Source organism: Vidua chalybeata, chromosome 9 (genome assembly GCF_026979565.1).
Source record: "Vidua chalybeata isolate OUT-0048 chromosome 9, bVidCha1 merged haplotype, whole genome shotgun sequence".
In the NCBI taxonomy this organism is placed as follows: domain Eukaryota; kingdom Metazoa; phylum Chordata; class Aves; order Passeriformes; family Viduidae; genus Vidua; species Vidua chalybeata.
Window position 1 is genome coordinate 8,907,200 of NC_071538.1, and position 20,573 is coordinate 8,927,772.

The 20,573-nt window shown below is 48.6% G+C and overlaps 1 protein-coding gene across 1 annotated transcript in view; it reads left to right on the forward strand.

Moving 5' to 3' along the window:
• The first annotated feature begins 1,618 nt into the window (after positions 1-1,618).
• PLPP3 (phospholipid phosphatase 3) overlaps positions 1,619-20,573 on the forward strand; it is a 44,421-nt gene continuing 25,466 nt past the window's right edge. Inside the window, exon 1 of the mRNA XM_053950941.1 lies at positions 1,619-2,356. Coding sequence (XP_053806916.1) covers positions 2,218-2,356 — 139 coding nt within the window. The 5' untranslated portion in view covers positions 1,619-2,217. The remainder of the gene's footprint in view (positions 2,357-20,573) is intronic.

The following is a 20,573-nucleotide window of genomic DNA, read 5'->3' on the forward strand; positions in this document are numbered from 1 at the left end:
AATGGAATTTAACCCAGGGAATCGGCAGATTTGGGGAGGATGGAGCCAGCTGCTGGAGTCTGTGGGCTCCTCTAGGCAGGGCCAGGCTCTGAAGGGTGAAGAGAAGGTGGATGCTTGACCCCACCGTGGATGTGAGCTGGGCTGGGCAGTGTGCCCACAGCTGGGGGAGAATTCCCACGTGAAGATTCTTTCCACTTGCTCCAGGCACCCACGGAGCCTAAATTAGGCACCCACACTTCTGCCACGCTCAGGGGAAAGACAGAGAGACCTTGAGATGTGTCCTTCAAAGCCAGCTTGTTTCCCTGGGTGGGTGATTGGCACCATTTTGGGCCAAAAGTGATGCTTTTGTATTCAGTGCCATGGGGTGATGATAACGGGCAAAAGAGTCCCCTCAACAGCAAGGTGGGAGGTGGCACCTGGTTTCACGTCACTGAGGCATCACTGAGGCTTAATGAAAAAACTGGGGGAACGTCCAAGGTCTGTTTTCCCCTTTCTTTTTATACCACACATATAAAAGTAAAATTTGAAAACAGCCACTTCACTTTCTTCCTCCCTCCCAGGCTGGCCTCAGTATGCCCGTGTATGTGTCTAAACAGATTCCTGAAAACCTGCCCTTGCCCAGGCTTGGGCTGTAGTCTGCAGCTCCGGGAGGAGCAGCAGGGAAGGGTGGCCTTGCTGGGGACTCTCCCTGCCCGGGAAACGCCAGGGATGCAGCAGGATATGTGCCAGCACACAGGTGAGAGGCTGAGGTCAAACGCACGACCCAAAACGAAGAGGAGAAGTAGTTAAAACACCATCCTGAGCAGTTCCCGGGGGTAGCAGCTCTCTCCCCACCTCCTGCACCCCTGCTCAGAGCACAGCATTGCCCTCCTGCCAGCTCGGGTTCCTGGGAAACCTCTCCTTTACTTCCTTGATGGTTTTTAATTAGCCCAAACGAGCGATTAACCAACACAACAATCCCTCACCCAACTCTCTCGGTACGCTCATTTGATGAAGGTGGTGGTGCTGCTGCGGGAGGGCAAAGCTGCCACGGTTCGGCGGTGGCACCTGGCAGGGTGGCACAGCCAAAATTCAGCCCAGGGTCGCCCGGCTGGGGTCTGCCAGGGTCTGTGGGTACCCCACACATCATGTCCCCTCCCCTGCGTCAGCACACGGAACAGAGCTGGAGGGCAGGGAGAAAAAAAAAAACATGAGAAAAATGTTTATAAAGTTATTTGTTGTTAGTTTTCTGCCCCTTGCACCGTTCCCAGCTTTCGGGAGTCCTCCAGCCTTGGATCGGCTGGTTGTTTTCCTTTCCCCCCTGCACTCCTGTACGAACGAACGCTAGAGGCTCCCTCATTCGAGAGAAAACTTAGCTCCTAACTTTTTTTTTTTTTTTTTTTTTTTAACTTCCCTGAGGAAAAAATGTGGAGTTAATTATGTATGTAAAATGTCAGATGCAGGAAAGGGGCTGTGCTTACTTGGATATCCCATCCGAGGCGAAGTGACTGATTTTTTTTTTTTCCCCTCTTCTTCTTCTCTTTTTTTTTTTTTTTTTTTTTTTTTCCTGAGGGGTGGAAAGCGCCTCGCGAAATAAAAGTGCAGAACCGAGCCGGTGGCTCCCAGAGCGGCCGGGGCGGGCGCGGCGGGAGCCCCCAGCGCAGCGCAGCGCAGCGGAGCCCAACGCGGAGCCCACCTGCCCCCGGGGCAGCATCGCCCCGCACCTTCTCCCGGACTGAGACCTTCAAACATATATATACACACATATATATATAAATATATATATATATATATACACGTTGTTTTTTTTTTTTTTTTTTGTTTTGTTTTTTGGTTTTTTTTTTAATCCTTGCCCCCGGCTTTTCCTTCAGGACTTTTCCACCGCCTTTGGGACAACTCGCAAACTTCTCACTCGCTGCCCCTTCGCTGTTTTCCTGGCGATTGGGGTTTTTTTTGGGGGGGGGCTTGTTTTGGTTTTTGTTTTGCTACTTTGATTTTTTTTTTTTTTTCCCTCCTCTCTCCTTGGGAAGACCCGCCTGCCTCTCTCGCCTCCCCGTGCCCCACCGGAGAGGCCGGGAGCGGCTCCGGCGGCGCGGGCAGCACCTCCCCGGCGCACGGCGTGCGAGCCCGGCGGCGGCGCGGCTCGGCTCGGCTCGGCTCGGCTCCGAGCGGCTCCCTGCGGCCCGGCACGGCCCAGCTCGGCTCGGCACGGCTCGTCCCGGGCGCTCGCCCCCGATAATGCAGAGCTACAAGTACGACAAGGCGATCCCGCCGGAGAGCAAGAATGGGGGCAGCCCGGCGCTCAACAACAACCCGGCCAAGAGCAGCAGCAAGAAAGCCCTGCTCATCTGCCTCGACTGCCTCTGCCTCGTCATGGGTGAGCACCGCGGGCTCCGCGCCCCCTCTCCCGGCTCCCGCACCCCCATCGCTCCCCGGGAAAAACTTTTGGGAAAGTTCGGCGGCGGGCGGGCAGAGCTCGGCCGTGCCCCGGCCGCGCCGCTTCCCAAACAAAAGCGGAGCGGGGCCGCCGGGAGAGCCGGGCCGGGCGGCGAGCGGGGCAGCCGGGGAGCGGCCGCGCCGGGCTGGGGAGCGCGGGGGGCGGCCGGGGGTCCCCGCGGGGAGAGCCGGGCACGGCAGCCCCGCACCCCCACGCACTCATTCCGGGTGGTTTGCTGTGATCTGCGGCTCGCTGCCCCCGCTGCCGGCGCTGGGGGAGCGGCCCGGGCGGTGCGCAGGGGGCACTGTGGGCTCGGGGATGCGCCCCGGGGCTGCCCCCGGCACGGGCCCCGCGCCCGGCGCTGGCTCGGCGGCACCTCGGCGGCGCCGGGGCCAGCTCCAGGTGGAGGCAGCGCTCTACGGTCAGCCCGGCTCGTGTTTTGGTGAATAATGGAAAACAGCAACTCCTGCCGCTCTGGTTGCCGCGTCGCTCCCGCTGGCGGCTTTACCAGCGCTCCTCTCTTTCTCCCGTCTCGCTAAACTCATTCCTTTAAAACTTCGGAGCGCTCTCGCAGCCCCTGGCAGAGGTTTTGGGTTTGCCTGCCCGCTCTTTTTTTGGGGATGCGATGGCTTTTGGAGATGCTGTGGCATGGAAGGGAGCTGTCAGCAGCGCGTCTCAAAAAAAACTTTTTGCATTCCAAAACATCAACTCTTCCATTGTGGCTGCGATGCTGAATATTTAATTGACAGATACAGGCAGGGGAAATCAATTGGCTTCCAACAAAGAGATTAATAACACAACAGCACGTGAGTTTAATACTCCAGACACCACAGTCTTTAAAACAATTGTTTCTGCTTAGAGCCCATTTTTAAAGACTGTCAGTTTGATTTAATTTTTATGCAGTTTATTGATCATCTGGTGTATATTAGGGGGCACTAATACATTAGGAGGGGAGGCATGGTTTTCTCTTTATATTCCCACAAGAATAGGGGCCAGTGCAGAAAGCTTCATCTTCTTGGATCTGGAAAAAATAAAAATACTTGATATCCCATATATGCAACTAATATAAGTAGGAACATAACTAGCTGGACTTACCTCACTTATTTAAGCAGAAAGTTGAATTCCTAGTAAAACAGCTCCTAGGAGTCAGAACTTTTAAACTTTTATTTACCCAAGTCTTCTTAACTTGAGGCGTTCCTGGCATGAGTAGGTGCTATTTGAATGGGGAAAGGGTTTTTTGCTCCCCCTTCTCTGGGCTAAGGGTCCTAAATGAAAAAGCAGTTGGTTGACATGTGTTATTCTACTTGTGCTAGTTTGGGTAAACAGGACTTACTTATCAAGCATCACTGGAAAGTATTGTTGGCAGGGAATCATGTGATACAGCAAAACTGTGATTGTTGCTTTGTTTCAGGTTGCTACAGGTGGAAATCGGGAAGTAAACACCAGAGTTGGCTTGTTTAGGGGTTTTTGTTGGGGTTCTTCGTTGTTGTTTTGTTGTTGGGTGTTTGTAGGGTGAGGAGCATTTAAATGCAAGAGCATGAATGCAACAGAAAGTTTAGATCTGACTGATCGCTGGCAGATGAAGAGCATGGGTGGGACATGGTGAGAGAGGTGATTATGGGATGGAGAGCCCATGATGTGTGTTTGGGGATGGATAGCTCATGATGTGTGTTTGGGGATGGGCTTTGCAAATACACCAGGACCAGGAGTGTCGGACCTGCCAGTGGATGACTGGGCATGAGTTGCTGTCAAAGCTGCCCCACTCATGGGAGGCTTGGCTTGCTCTTGCCTCTGCCTTTTGCTAGGGAAGACTATGACCTTATAGTTTGCAAGTACTTGATTCCCATTTTCTTGTAAAAATAATCCCCAGAAACCACTTGGAAAGTGGAAAAAAGGTGCCTTAGCCGAATCCCTCCTGTAAGAGCAATGTGGACAAGTACAAGTTGATGGATATTTACATATAGAGTGGGGGGGAAAAAAGTCCTATATAAGATAACAAGGAGCAGAATTGAGTGAAATGACTTCTTCTGAAGTGGAGGGATCTTCTGCTGGTGCATGTGGGCACATGGCCACGGCCTCCAGTGCAGTCAAACTGAGTTATGCCTCTTGAGCAGCTGCCCAAAGACATTCAGAGAAGCAGGGAAACAGAAGGCTTTTTCTCATTTGAGGACCACTTGAGGAAATATTAAAACTGGCCATTTGATTTGCAGAGGCCTGTGATGCTGCACTGGCTCCTGCTGCAGGTAATGCCATAATCCAGCCTTGAATTGGTTTTCTCTGAAGGGAAAATGAAAAGAGTGATCTATGGCTGGAATGTTTCTCAGAAATGACACACACACTGTGTGAGGCTGTAGATGTGTACAAACCCTTTGTTTACACACAAATTTAAACAAATTACCCAGAAGACAATTACCATAAACATCTAAGAAAGTCTGAAGTAGTAAAGCTGAGCTATCAGGAGCTTCCTTCAGCTTTAATTTGGTGAGAGTAGTTAGAAGGATCCACTTTTGTCTTTCATCCTTAAGCAGTACAATGGTTATCTTGATAGCAAGTGCCTAAGAGGAAGATTTGTATCTTTTTTTTCTTGGGGAGCAGGTCACAGAGCCAGTGGATGAAGATCCGCTGCACCAAACCCTCCATTTTTCCTGCATTTCCAACTTAAGTTGTGTTGGCAGGGAGCTGGATGTTACTGAATGACCAGCCCACTCCTCTAATGAGTGCACTTGGCACTCGTAAATCCCTGGGCTCTTGCATGAACAAGAGGTTTGATCGCCGACACTGTGAACTTCCCAGAAATTCCATGCCCGTGCTTAACTCAGTAAAAAAAGGCAGAAAAGAACTGAGTGTGCATTTATTAAAGCAGTCATGCAAGAGGGGAAAATAACTTTCTCCATCTGCTTCCTCCTCTTGGGAGGGCTCTGTTTAGAGGATTGGAAGATGCTTCCTGAAATTGTTAAGGCCACAGGCGAGCTTGGTGGTGTGGAAGAGTCCCCGCTGTCCTGTCCCTGTCTCCTGATCGCTGTAAAACATCTGAAAATGTGATGGAGGGGGTCTGGGCAGGTCTGAAGTTCCCCCTGCTGAGCTGGTCGGTGTCTTTACTTCATAGAGCAGTGCGGAACTCTCTGAGCAGCAAAACAAGAGGCGTGATGGGTGGACCTTCATCTGATCATCCTCAGCCCATCCCTCTGCCAGGAGTTTACTGCACCTCGTACCTGGAGCTTGAAGCTGTTATTTTGGGGCGACTGGGGTGACCCTGGCTGGGCCAGATCTCCGGGGAAGCTTTCTCTGGTGCCGTGGGGTTTTGTCCTGCAACAGCCACCAAACCTCCTCCTGATGCAGGAGATGTGGCCAGGTGGAGAAAAGCCTCCTGCCCTGACCCTGGAGGTGGGATGTTTTGGAGCCTGGCCCCACAGATGTAGCATCTAGGGTTAAATTTACTCCTCTCAGACCTGCTGTTTTCCCTTGGCAGGGACTCCTGGTGTTCAGCAAGCTCTGAGCAGCCACCTGTGCTCTGCTGACGGGTGCTAAGTCAAGCGTTTAATCTCGGAAGAGGGGAAGGCTGTGTCAGCAAGGGTGATAGGGCAGATGAGGGTCTTCAGTAGCTTGTATTTGTGCAGCTTGTGCAGGTAAAACAGCTTCCAAAAAGTCCTGCTTGTGCCATAAAATAGAAGGATTTCATCTGGCTTACCTGCTTCTGAGGCTTGTGGAAATTGGGTTTATGGGAGCATATGTTTCAGGCTGGTGGGATGTAAACTGCACATAATTTACTGCCCTTCTTCTTTTCTGCCTCTAATTTAATTTTCTCTCTTCTGTCAATCCCAGTTAATCTGTGCAGCACAAGTTTTACTGCCTTGGGAAGGTTTTTTGAAGCAACAGATGGATAGACCTCTTACAACCTTAATATCTCTGCAGCTTTCTCACAAATTTGGCATCTCCTGTAGCGAGCTTGATGCTAAAATGAACTTTCAAAGTAAATGTTTATGTTAGCTGGACCTTGACATGTTTATGTAAGTGGGTATATAATCTTATAATTTGGGCTAACAGTTTAGATTACTCTTGACTTCCCTCTTCTGTGTAGAAAGTTGTGTAGTCCTCCAGCTCTCAGAAGCAAAAAGGATTTGAGCTCTGCCAGGGGCCCCGTCGCCTCATCACGAAAATTGGTGCAAACAGGCCTGGGATTGTCATTTAATGTAAGGAGTGGGAGGAATTGGAGATGAGGGGTGAGGTTAGAGTTATTTGGATGGTGTAAAGCTGGATGTGTTGAGTTAAGCACCTTTACTTTGTTTGGGTTGGGGCTGTTGTTTTTATTTTTAGGACTGCCCCGTTGCGCAGCACTCACTTGTCGCGTGGGTGACATCTTTCTGTGCACCTGAAGAAGACCTTGAGCCAACCATTTCTTGTTTCCAGCAAGGGACAGCAAGACCTGACTGTGCCAAACCAGCTGGGCAGTCCCAACCCCTCGGTGTTGCCTTCTCCACGCTGTGTCTCCTCCGTGTCGGGGAGGACCGAGCCCACACCACACGGGAGAAGCTGTGTGGGTGGAGAGTCGTCATCGTGTTTTGAGCATCCCTAGGTGGGGTTTGGTCGTTCGTGTTTATGTATCTCTCCATAACCTGTAGGATCTCCTGGTGGCAGCGAGCTCCTGGCCACGGATGGCTGCTCTGGAGGTGCTCTGGCAAAGGCAGGTTGGCAGAAGTGGCGCCTTGGCATGAGGTTGCTGTGCAGTTGGACTCTGCCATAACTTGGGAGTAAAGGAGCTCTTTTTTTGAGCCTGGAAAAGCTTCTTGTTGAACCAGCAGTCAGCACCTAAAGTGTGATACCCATCTGTTGTGACTCCCTTCAAAGACCAAAGGAGCCAAAGATGACAGGAAGTAAAGGCGAGAGAAATATATTGGAGGTGTTTGAAATCCACTTTTTCTGCATTTGCTTTGTGAAAACAAACAAACAAACAAAAAAAAAGACAACCGACCTATCAAAAAGAGATTATTAGTGACAATTATACTTGAGGTGTTAATTGCAGAACAAGGAAATGCTGTACCTATGGCAGACCGAGTCCTCAGGGGTATAAATCTGTTGGCTTTCCTGAGCTGGTGGAACTTGGCCAGCCTGAAGATGTGTCTCCAGGAAAAGCAGAATTGCATGCAACTGCTTCATGGCCAGGAGTGCTTTGAATCCTGTGTACCTGCTGCTGAGACAGGCAGGAGATGGGAATCACAATTACAGCAGATGACATTTTTTTAATTGTCTGTTTGTAGTGAGCACAGAAAATAATATAAACATCACTCCCAGATCAAACGGATTATTTTTATACCCTTTAAATCTCAATTTAATATGCATGCCTTTCCTAGGCCGCTTTGGTCTGACTCTGTTTGTCTGGATACAGGCTGGTGGTGTCTCTCCAGATGCGTGTGCTCCGTGTACCACCCAAGAATGGTTTGCATACCACAGCTGGGGAACCTCTGGCAAACCAGGGCCCCTGTTCAGCATGTGAGATAGGCAGGGTGTTTGTGTGGCCCCATCTCTGCCTGAAATGCCTTCAAAGAGGGGGAGGCAAAGCCCCAGCTCTGCTCTGGCGGAGCAGGCTCCATCCTCCCCGTTCCCTTCATACAATGCTCCCACTTCATCCATAGTAATCCAGAAGGGACCGTTGTGGTCTCCGGGCCTGCCTGTGCCTGGAACAAGGGCCTGCCTGTTGAAGGCAGCGTGGGGAAAGGCAGCAGCCTTCAAACCCTCCTATCCCAGCGTTCACACAGCCAGAGCTGGGAACAGCAGCTTCCCTGGCATCCCAAGGGGCTGTGTCCCAGCAGGGAAGGAAGCAGGGAAACCCCCTCCCAGGATGTGGCTTTCCCCCCCGCCAGTTGGGGTTTTGTATGAGTGCTGTCATACACACATATATATATATTCTTTTTACACATTTCTTCCTTTTTGTTCTGTCTTAGGGCCTTGTTCAGCTCTTCCGATCGGTCAGGTTTCATATTTCAAACAAACAAACAAAAAGGCTCAGAAATGAGAATGATAAAACCTCAATGAAAGAGGTGAATTAAAGTAATCCAGTGCTTATCCTGTAATTATAAAAGTCTGAAGTCAGTTTTCTGAACACTCTTCTGTGCTCCCCCCCATTGCCAGCATGTCTGGAGGCCCAGCCTGCGGCCAACCTTCCATCTGCCTTTCCAGATACCTCAGCTGGGTGGGTTTTGCCAAAAGCTGGGAGGAGAGTGCCTTGTGTGTCACATCTCTTCATGGATCAGTGGCCCCCTTGCCCAGAAGGGCACTTGCATCCCTTTCAAAGCCACCCCATCTCCGTTTCACTCTCTCCCATGACATCCACCTTGGAGGGACGCTACCTGCTCCACAGTTTTAGAGCAGGTGGAAAGTTCCTTTGTGTGGATCAGGTGTCTGTGGCCAGGGATGTGTTGGAGCAACTGTTGGGAAACTGGAGAATCCCTTCTTGCTTCTTAGCTGCACGCAAGGGCTCAGTTGCAACAGTGGGATTGTGATCAGCAGAAGCTGCTCCTCCAGTTTGACCTGAGGAAGCAGAATGCCACGAAAACCAGGGAATTTGAAGTGTCTTCATTTGGATTTTGATGCAAACAGTTTGAAAGCAAGCCTTAAGCATAAGTTTGTTACCAAGAGAATGCATGAATGAGTTTGAAAATTAGCTTTGTCGGGGCAGGTTTGGAAGTACCAGAAATTCCAATGGAACTCCATCCTTGGGAGTCAGTCACGTAAGTGGGCTTGTTTTTCACATGTGTTGGATGTTTTGGAGACAGAGGGTTGAAAACAGACTCTGCATCAAGTCAAGTTACAAGCAGAACATGTAATTTAACTCCAGAGCTTGTGATGCTCTGAAAATGCCTGTGCTCTTTGAGCTGTGTGTTCCTGTTCCAGCCCTGGAACAGGATTGCATCCATGCACGACCTTGTCTTCTCTGAGCACATGGTGCCCTCTTTCAGGGCCAGGCTGGGGCTGCCAGCCAGAGCCCAGATGGAGCTGCAGCTGGTCTGACAGTGCTGGTGACACGGAGTCAGTGGAGACTGCTCAGATATCCTCTACTACTTTCCAATAGTTTTGCACCCCTTGCCCAGAAAGATGTGAAGGTGTGTCGGTCATGGCACTGAGGAGCTTGGGAGGGGCCTCCGGGTTTTCTGATAAAACACACCAGTGGGCATAGCCTGTGATGCTTGGAAAACACAGCAAATTGAGGCTGGAGCAGTTGGCATTGCTGGGTTCACCCACACCTTGCCCTGAACACCAAAGGTGGCTGTGGGACCGAGCTGTCCTTCACTGCTTCGGGAGCTTGCAGATGTCAGACTGCACCTCTTGGAGCCTCATCATCTTTTCTGGCTGCTGGAGCTGAGAACAGCATGGTTCTTCCTTCCATGGGTTTAAAGAGAAGAAGTGAAAGTTACTGGTGAGGTGTTTTGGGCAGCCATCCCTCCTAAAAGAAATGATACTCCTTCAGAGAGCTTCTGCCTCCCAGCAGTGTCAGTATGGTGCTGCACAAAAGAAGAAATTAGGTACTTTCACCTGTAAAATCATAAGAGATTACTGCCATTTTTGGCCAGCCAGCAGTGCTCCTGTGTCTGACCATGCAGGCGCTGCATGCAGATATTAATTACATTTCTGTTAATTGAGCATTAATATGAAGCTGAGACCTCATCACATCCTCCAAGTGCCCAGCCATTGAATTTGAAAGCCAGTGTGCCAAATGGGGTCTGGGCTTCCTGTCTCCTTGACACTCAGCAGGTCATTTATGACTTTTTTGGGGGGGGTGGTGTGATGGGCTTCCCTTTAAGCCTGGAGGGAGCAGCCAGCCCAGCCCTGGTTATCGTTCCCAGCCAGCTGACGGCGAGGTCTTTGCTCTGGTCTTTGTAGCAGCACAGCGGCCGTGGCAACCAGTCCCACATCCCAAGCATTTTGAGGGCTTCCAAGGCTTTTCTGCAAGGCCCACCACCCTTTAAAGTGCTAGTTTCCAAAGGGAAAGTCTCAAACAGCGTGGTGAAATGCTGATAAGCAGGTCTGGTCAGTAACCACTGGGTGCATTTGTGTTCTGAGTGATGCTCAGGGAGTTATTTTGGATGGCTGGCGAGCTGATGGCAGGCAGCAAAGCTCCTTTGAAGTCGATAGCTGTGAATCAGTTTGGTGTTAGCAGGTTTCTGGAGCGGCTCTTTGATCACTGATCAGATGGCCCTTGCTTTTTGGGGAGCTGCTTCTCCCTGAAAATTCAAGTGCTGGGCCGAGGATCCCTGTGCCAGGCTGTGCTGCCCTTGGTCCTGCCCGGGCACGTCACGGGAGGTTTGTGCCTCTGGGAGTTTCTAATCTGGGGAGACAGGGAGCAGAAGGAGCAGCATCACCTCGGCGCGTGGGCAGGCGCTGGAGCCCGGCGAGGGCACACTTTGAAGGCAGTGTTTGCAGTACAGAGGCACCCAGGTGCCCAGTGGGGCTTTCAGAGCTGCTGAGGCACCTCTGATTCCTTCCTGAACTCCCCGTTGGAGCTGCAAACTTCAGTGCTTCTGCCAGTCCTGCCAGGCCTCCCAAAGTGTCTTGAAATCAGATCCTCGGTGACTGAAGGAGTCCGTGACTGCCAGGACTTGGGCTGAAGTGTGTCCCTGGGACATGTGTGCACCTGTCCTGGAGCTTCCCACCCGAATTCCTGTGAAAACTTACCCAGGTGCCTCTGTTCTGGTGCTTCTATGTTCTGCAGAAAGGGGAAACAACCTTGGATTCACCCACTGCAGCAGGAGCTGGCTTGTCCTTTCCCAGAATAAGAGCTGGAGTTTCTCAGGTTAAGGATGTGGAGGAAAAGCTGCACTAAGGCATCTGCCAGTTGATAACACATTACAAAAACGGATGATTCTCAAAGGGAAGGGCTTGGAGGGGCTTTTATCCTCCTCATACTTGCCAGGCTGAGAGAAAGTTCCCTTTGCTGCCTGACCACAAGAGGCTGTGCTTTTCGTAGAGGACTCAGAGGGATTTTTTTGCCTTTTTTTTTTTTTTTTTCTTACTAACTTTCATAAAAATTTGCACCATCAGTTACTATCCCCTCAAATAATCCCATTTTTTTTCCCACATAATCTGAGCCAAATATTTTTTCATCCAGCCCTCCTGGTTTCTTGACCATCCCTGCAGCTTTAGCATGCAGCTGTCATTCTGCTGCAGCTCCCACAAAGCGGCTGAAAACCAAGGTAACAGCAACATTTTGAGTGAAGGGGATGAAATGTGGGATAGGTTCAGCGTATTTCTTTGTCATTGTTGGAGTCCTATTCAGTCTGGAACTGAATAGGAGGCTGATTAGCATGTGGAAGCATTTCTAAAGCATTGGGCTGTGAGGGTTGGGTAGTTTGGGTTTTTTTTTTTTTTTTTTCCTTAAAGGAGAAGTTTTGTGGCATTTCTTTTTCTGACTGAGCTGGTATGAATCTTTGTCAAATGCAAAACCCATGGAAAAGCCAGATAGCATTTTGGAGAAAGCCTGTTTTAATAAATCACCATGGGCACAAAGAAGTTTTCCTGTGTGTAAAACTCTCAGAGCCACTGCAGAATCTAGGCATGCAGCATGTTTGAAATTGCCAGACAAGTGGGATAGTGTTTGGGATACATCAGGAGTGTGGATATAACAACAGGTACTTAGCTTTTGCTCTTGCTGAAGTTTTCTGCCACAAGTGGGTATTGGGTCCAGAGCCTGAAAATCCACCTGCTTAAATCTCAGGGTTTTGCTTTCACAGGGAAAGATGCAACACTGGGGTAAATTAAAACTGCCTGCAAGTGAAAAACTTCTTCCCCCGTGAAATTGCTTTAATTCCTGGGCCTGAGGCTGGTTTTGGAGAAGAGGATTTTCCCTTTAGTGTCAGGGTGAGGTATCAGGCTGATATTCTCATTAACACTCCCTTGCTGAAAGACCTGCTGCATTTTCTCTGAGGGGTGAAATTACCACCTTGGTGCTGTTTGTGGGTCTCAGCTGGGTCGGTGCTAGAGCAGAGGTCCTGCCCTGGGAGCACCACATCCCTGCCTTTTGTGGGAATGCAGGATTTTGGGGCGTTTGCAAGTCCCAAGGGACATAGGAGACCCTGGTTGCCTGTCAGGGGCTGTGTGGATGTAGCAGAGTTGTGCCCTGAGCTTGCAGACAGAGTGGGCAGTGCAAGAAAATGCGTTTTATTTCTGTGTACAGTGAGACCTGTGGTCTGTCTTGAAGGCCTCAGAGAGCGATGGCCTTGGGGTTGCATGGAAAGCTCACAGCAGTACTTGGAGTCAGACCCTCTTGGTGATGTGTGCATGGTCCAGACCTCATGCCTGGGTTTCTTTGATGCCTTGTCTGGTTTGGTTTCCTTTCAGTTGTGCCAATTTAAGAAAGACAAAATGGTCAGCTCACTGCTGTGCCTTAATGTCACACAATGGAAAGGTCTGGGTGGGAAGGGACCTTAAAACTCACCTTGTTCCAACCCCCTGCCATGGGCAGGGACACCTTCCACTATCCCAGGTTGCTCCAAGCCCTGTCCAACCTGGCCTTGGACACTTCCAGGGATGGGGCAGCCACAGCTTCCCTGGGCAACCTGAGCCAGGGCCTCACCACCCTCTGAGTAATGCCAGCTATTGAAGGCTGATTAAAGCTATTGTTTAATTAAGGAGAACTCAGCTCCTCTGTTCACCATCCATGATTAAAGGATCTTTTGAAGTAATTCTGCAATACTTTCTTGTTCCCTGCCTTTCTCTCCTTCATCGTGGAGAAAGTTCCTCGTGCTGAGGGTGCCCGGCTCGGCGGGCTGAGCGCTGGGACCGCAAACCTGCTGGCAGAGCTGGCTGCTGCCAAAGGCATCCCAACATTAAAAAGCCCTGCAGAGGGGTGGAAGGGAGTTCAATCTCAGGATACGCTGATTTGGAAAGGGAATCCAAACAAAGAGGCTTTTCAGCCGAGGCTGAGGCTTGGCTTCTCTCAAGGGCAGTTTGGGCTTGGGGAAGCATCCGGGAGGCGGCGAGCGGAGCAGGAGTACATGAGCTGGATGCCGCGTGGTGTAAGGTTTCCCAGCACAGCCTGGTTTTGTGTTACAGGCTGGGGAGCTGGCTCTAAGCTCTCCTCTCCTTTCTTTTCCTTTTTTTTTTTTGTTTCACCCCCCTTTCTTTTATTTCTGTTGGAAACAAAGGAGAGGTTTAGGTTTTTTTGTTGTTGTTGTTGTTTTTTCTTTTAATAAAGGTTCCCATCCCCTGCAGGTTTGGCGGTGCCTCTCGCTGTTGATGCTGGAGGGGGACCCTTTGGTGACTGTGACCTGGAGAAACCCCTTGCAGGGTCCCACGCAGGCCTCACAGGGATGTTTTATTTTGCTCAGAAAGCTCAGCCCTCTCACTGAGGGCACTCTGTTAGGAGCTGGCGTTCCTGAGGGGACAGGCACCTCGTAAAGAAGTTCTGGCTCAGATAAGAAGTGAAATGAGGTGGATGCTGGGGCTCCTTCTTTGCAGCAGGAGGGATGCAAAGTGGAGGGGGTGTCTGCCAGGCCCCTGTTCCCATGGCAGCCCTGTCCCTCACTGTGACACCTCTGGTGCCACCACGTTCCCGTGAGGTGCCAGGAAGAGGTGAGCGGGGAGGAGGTGCTACCAACCATCCCAACCAACCAGTTGGGGTTTTTTATAGGCACCAGATGGTTTTAATAGAGGAAAGCTGAACTTCTTATGACCCTTCCCCACAGACGTTGTTTGTTGTTTTGTAATTGTGGCCGGGACAAAACCCTGTTCCAGAACCTGCAGTGAATCGAGATCTTGGTGCCTTCTTCTCCATCCCACCATAAACCCCCCACTGTCCCCATGCTCCTCTGCCTGCCCTGACTCCAAGTGATCTGGGGGAAGCTGCTGGGCATGGAAAACTTGAGGCTTTCCACTGATCCCTGGCTAAAGAGATTAGCAAGAGTACAAGCTGGAAGAAACCGAAACATCTAAAAGCAAAGCACAAGGAAGCAATAAAATGTCAGGCCATGTTTTCCCTGCTGGTTGATTAAAAATTCTCCTGATAAGCAGGAAAGCTTTCATGGCTGGACAAGACCTGTATCATGTCAAACGCAGTGAAAGGTTTATTAGAGAAGGATAAAGCAGTGTGAGCATTGGGTTATACTTGCAGCCCTCCTGGAGTTGTTATCCCCCAGGGCTGAGGAGCAGTGTTTTTTGGAAAACAGAAAGTCAAGCAGAAGGAGATGAGGCCTGGGTCTCCATGCTCCCCATGGGAAAACCATCAGCAGTGGCAAACCAGTGAGCTTGGAGACCTGTGCCCAGCCAGTGCCAAGATGCTCCGCTGGGCCCACGGTTTCCCTCTGGCCTGAGAAATCTTGGGATCAAACACAAGACAGGAATGACAAAACAGGAAAACAAAAGGCTCACTTCCATGCTGTTGTTTGTGACTTCTCAAGGTTTTAATTGCCAAGGGCTGCATGGGGAGCCAGCTGGCTGCAAAGGGATGCAGATCTCCAGTAAGACAGGCAAAGGGATGCAGATTTCAAGTAAGAGAAGAAAGGCTCTTTTTTGTTGTGGTTGTTTTTTTTTTTATTATTATCTTTTGTCAGAAAAACTAACAACTGTTATGTTTTCCTACAGGAGATGCAGTTTTGTGTACATTTCCCCTTCAAAAAGTAAATTATCACTTTTAGTTACCTGCTTGCTCAGCTGCCCCAGCTGCTCTTGAAGCTTCTGCTGTTACTGTTTTGCTACCTGTAGGAGTAAGAGGGTACAAGCAGCAGGAAAGCCAAGTACAGAGTGCAAAGGGTGCCTCAGTGTTATACTTTTTCTCCTTGGAGCAGAAAATCTCTACTTTTTGCAAAGGGAAGACACAGTAGGTGGCTTAACTTGCAAGCCTTTGGCCCATGCTCCAAGAGATGTGCATTTCCCTGCAGATGTGGTACACAGTGTCAGCAGGATCAGGCCCACCAGTGTGTGGCCCTGGGAACAGGCTGGACAATCCCAATTTTACTGCCAAAACCTTGTTTTTGTATGATAACTTGGAAAGAGGGAAAAAGAGGCCAGCTTAAAGTAATAATAATAATAAAATTAATAATAAAAACGCATGGGCTATTTGGCACGCCGGGTGTATAAATCTCGACGTTAGCTACCTGTGAATCATCCAGCAGCACGTTAATTGGTACCCCTCAGTAGATGAGGATTTGGCACCGGGTCTGCATGTAATTACAAGCCACACACAGAAGGACACAGGCAGCTAATGAACTCCTGCCAAACTCCAGCTCCGCTCCTGCGGCTTTTGAAGTCCGCTGGTCTTTCAGTGTTTTGTATGGTAAGCACTGAAAGGCATCAAATCACTCCTTTGACAGTGTTTAGAAAGGGTTGGTTTGTTGAATAACCCAGTCCCTCCAAAGTCCCAAATCTGAGAACTGGAGCATCTATAGGCTCCTTTCTCAACAGAGCAGTAAATAGGCTGGAAATAGAGGACACCCCTGAGGAGCTCCTGCCTTGCTGACAGGAGCCAGAGGGCTCTGGTTGCCACGATGGGCTGGAAGAAAAAAAACTATTTCCACTTAAAAAATACTTCAAAACAATCCCACCAATGGGATGCTTTTTTTTTTTCCCAAGCCTCGTTTCAAACTGAGGCTGTGCACAGCATCTCTCATGGGTTTGCAGTTGCACTGGTGTTCTGAGTGAGGTGGTAAAAAGGGTTTTTGGAGGGTTTCTGCCCTGTTGGGAGGGCAGGTTTTCATGGGGCTGGGTTTGGAAGGTCGTGGTGCTTTTTCGTGGATGTTTTGTTGCTGGGATGGGATTTGAGCCCGAGCCCTTCTCCTCCTCTTTTCATGTCTGAGGTGACAAAGGAAGTAGTTGTTGAGATAAAAACAATTTCCATGAAAACCTGCGATTTTCAGGCAAACATACCAGGCGGGTTTCATGGCAGTACCATGGTGAAGAGGAATAATGCAGCTTGGCACGAAGCCCTTCCAAATAAAAAAAAAAGGGGGGAGGAGAGGAAACAGAAGAGCCTTTGTCAAAATTAACTGCAATAAAGAAAAAGGGACTCCTATTCCCTTGGGCTTCTTTAACCTTCTTTCCTCAATTTATTCACACGTTCCTTGACAGCAGGGCACAGCATTGTTGCAGGAGGCTGGAAATGGAAATTGGGAGTTGTCCATTTTTTGGTTTTAAAAGGCATGGTACATGTTGTGTCCCTCGAGTCAGTGTGAATAGAGCCTTGGCCCTTGCCCGTGCCATTCGGATGTGGCCCAGTTCATCCTGTCCCTTAAAGAAACAGGGCTGTGGGATGTCACCTGGCTGCAAAATGCAGCTGTTACGGGCAGGTGCATGGGAAAGGGGCTGGGCTGACAAGGTGGCTGTGCCCACCCTGCCTGGCCCTGTGCTTGCAGAACACGGTGGTGAAGTTTTCAGTGCTACTGTTGCACTGGATTTGCAGAATTTTCAGTTTCTTAGAGGGATAAAAGCACCCAGATGTCCGAGACAGTGTGCAGCAAGGAGCCATGCTGCCCCCAGAAAACTCTGTTTGGCTTTTACGGACACAGATAATTCACAGGGTCTCATGCAGGGGCAGATGGGCCAGGGTAGGTAAATCCTTGTGTGCAGCATGGGGTGGACACCTCTGTCATTGCAGGTGATGTCTTGCCTCCAAAATACCCCATTCCCAGCTGCTTTCCATCAAAACTTCTGTGGGCAGGGAGGTGTCAGCGTGGACAAGGCAGCAGATGCCATACCTTCTCTTCCCCTGCAAAGTCTCCTTTCCCTGTAATACAAAGCTATTTTAATTAGGAGCATGGTTTTTATTTATTTTTTTAACATTACCAGCACAATTTCAGATATATCATGTATTGCTATACATTAGGATGTCACTCTGTGCAGTCAAAATACAGAGGAACAAGAAAAATGGTAATATTACACTTTTTTAACCCATTGATAAATAGGCAAAGCCTTTCAGAGCTCTGCTCTGGGGACCACCAAGATCAACCCCCATCACTTTAAGGGCCTTTGGATCACTTCCACCCACGTCTCTCTGCCTTTCAGCACTCTGGGCCGTGCTTTATGTCCTGGAAACTCTACCAAATCGCGACTACCGAGGGGGAAAAGCTTCATTTCCAGTTAATCAAGGGAGTTGTGTAATACCATTTTCTCCTGGGGAACTTCCAGAAAAAAGAAAGGAGGAGAGGAAGGGGGGGGGCAGAAAGGGGAGCATTACATAAAGCAAGTATATTAAGAGGAAATAAATTATGAATTAAAAGTGATTAGTGAACTTTTAAGGAAGAGGTCAGAAGTGCTTTTTGGAATACAAACTTTTTAAGCTTCCAGTGCTTGTATTGGGTTACAGAGTTATAACCCAGCCTTATTTGTGCAGGTGGCTGCTGCTTCAAATCCGAAGAAGGATTTTGCATTTACAATAGGTACATTGACAGAACTGGGTCAAAAAGCTACTGGTGGCAGGCTCAGGGCTATGGCCAGGGGCTCTGCTGCCTCCTGCACAGGGGCAGCTGCTCCCAAAAACGTGCTTAATTACAGTGGCACCGCCTGGCCATGGTGCTCAGGAAGATGTTTAGGAAGTTCAGTGATGAAGTTTGATGAATTTTTATTTAAGAGATGTAATGTTGCCTAGGTTAACTGGCTTTATTTTTGCTTCATATGGTTTGTGTCTTCACTGAGTTAAAAATAATACGCTTTTGTTGGCTGCATTACATTGGCCACAGTTTTATATGTCTACCTGTTCTTGTTATGGTTTGGAGTGTCTGTGCAAAGAGGAGGAGCCAGGGTTTCTGTTTTGGGGTGTTTGGGGGCAAGAAGCTGAGCTAAGGAATTTTTGCTTGCTATTTTATGCATTAAAACAGCACCTACAGCTCACAAAATTGTCCTTTTGAGTAGAGGGTGATGAATTGGTTGGATAGGACCCTGAGCAACCTGATCTAGTGGGTGACATCCCTGTGCATGAGTTGCAACGAGGTGATTTCTAAGGTTCCTTCAACCCAATCTTTTCTATCATTCTGTGATGCTATATGAGCAGAAGAGAGTTGTGATTATATGGGGAAATGTTAGTGTTCACCCAGCCAGTGGGATGACAGGGACTAAGGGGAGCAACTGCTTTGCTCAGCCACCACTTTGTCAGAAATCTCTTAGATTCCCCCCAAAAGAAAGGGGGTGTTGAGTGTTGCTGGGGCTGGGCAGTGGCCCGAGCCCTTCCTCGAAGGCAGAGCCCAGAGGAGTGGTGGTGAGAGGCTCATTCCAAACCCCGCTGACCAGCAGAGCAAACCCTGCTCGCTCCATTTGTCATTGAAAACATCATAGTCAGCACAGTGTGTTTTTCACACAAGCTGTTGGCCTTCACCATTTCAGAGTTCACAGGCACATCTTTATTTTTTTTTAATTTTTCCCCTCTCTTCAAGCTGGGTCATCCTAGGTGAGGCTTGTCATATCTGTGAGACTTTCAAAGCACATGGATGTGCAGAGGTGCCTCAAAAGGTGTTGACACTTTGAGGTTTTCATGGGTGTTGCATTTTATCCCTTGCTGTAGACAATGGGAAATGATGGCTTTGTTTCCATCAAGTTTGGCTGGAGCTGGCTCTGAATTCCTCTTGGTAATGTCTTTTATATTCCCCCTCTCCAAATTTGCTGTTTCCATCATGTTTGTCTGGAGCTGGCTCTGGATTTCTGTTGGTAATGTCTTTTATATTCACCCTGTCCAAATTTGCTGGTTGGCCAGTCTGGTTTAAATCTGTTTTACTCCACAAATGCAGAATTTTTTAAGGACCTACATATTGTGGCTTGGATAAGACCTTTTGTTCTTATTAATGCATTCTGAGGTATTGAAAATAAATATGCACTTTAATATAAAGCTCTTTTATTGCATCAGCTCACGCCAAACTCCCATGAAGATCAATTTAACACTCTTTGTAGAATTCCCTTCTCTTTCTTCCTCTGTATGTGGTCCTTATCTTTGAAAATATGTGACAGCTACTCTCTAAAAGCACTTTTTCTCCTAGAAAAAAACAATGGCAGCGTTCCTGTTCATCTGGAGCTCTTGGAGCGTGAGGCTGGCACACTGTGCTCCAGCCACATGAGGAAGTATTTCTACTCTTGGTTTCAAATCCAGAGGAATTTGCAGTGCAAGAGGATAATTTGGCATTTGGCTTAAAGCATCTGTGACCAAGAACCATTTTATAATTATATTCTCCCAGGATGTCTGGGTTAATAAATATGGTCCAGGTTGCACAGGGGGGATATTAACCACAAAGGATGAGTATCATGGGATCATGGAGTGATTTGAGTTGGAAGGGACCTTAAAGTTTGTCTTTTTCATGGACAGGGACACTTTCCACAAGACCAGGTTGCTCAAAGTCCCATCCAACCTGGCCTTGAACATTTCCAAGGATGGGTTTGGGCAGCAGGTAGAGACACCTGTCACTTCTGACACCACCTCTGGTTCCTTTTAAAGGCACTTCTCAAATACCTCTGCAGCCTGGGGTCATCAGTGTTATGTGGTTGTCCACATAGAAAATAAATATTTTTTTGCTTTCTTCTTGTTCGCTATTGCACTAACAGGCATGAGAAGATGTTTTGCCCAGTGTTCCTGATTATCCAGTTCTTACTAAAAACAAAGAAACGAACCCCAAAAAAGTAAGAACACAGAAAATATCACCTGAGTCAAAATGAACCTTTGTCTGCCACTAGGAAGTCTTTTGGAATCTGTAGCATCTGGTGGACCTAAAATGGTGAGGTTTGCTTTGAAGTTCCTATGATTTAGCTGAAAAGTAAAAATAGTAAAATGGACAACAAAAACGTCACTCTCTTCATAGGAAGGATCCTAGACAAATTAATATAGATGGGGCAAATGTTCATGGGAGTTACATGAACAAACCTACAGCAAGTAGAAAATTAACTAATTTTTAATGTGGCTTTGGTTTTTTAATTTGTGTTTTGGGTTTTTTTTTTGTTTTTGTTTTTGTTTTTGTTTTTGTTTTTTTTTGGTGGAAACCAACCCATTGTGCCCAATAACTTTTCCAAACAGGTCAAATCACAAAAATGCAATATATATACTGATCTTGTTTATAGGTGCTTTAGTACTCTAAAGCAGGTACCTGTTTTACCATAAAGTCTAGGCTTTGTTTGTGTGGAGAATTTTCCCTCCTCATGTGTCAGCTGAGAGTAGTGGAACTGTAATCGAGCTGAATGGGAATCTGTTTTGCAAACAAAG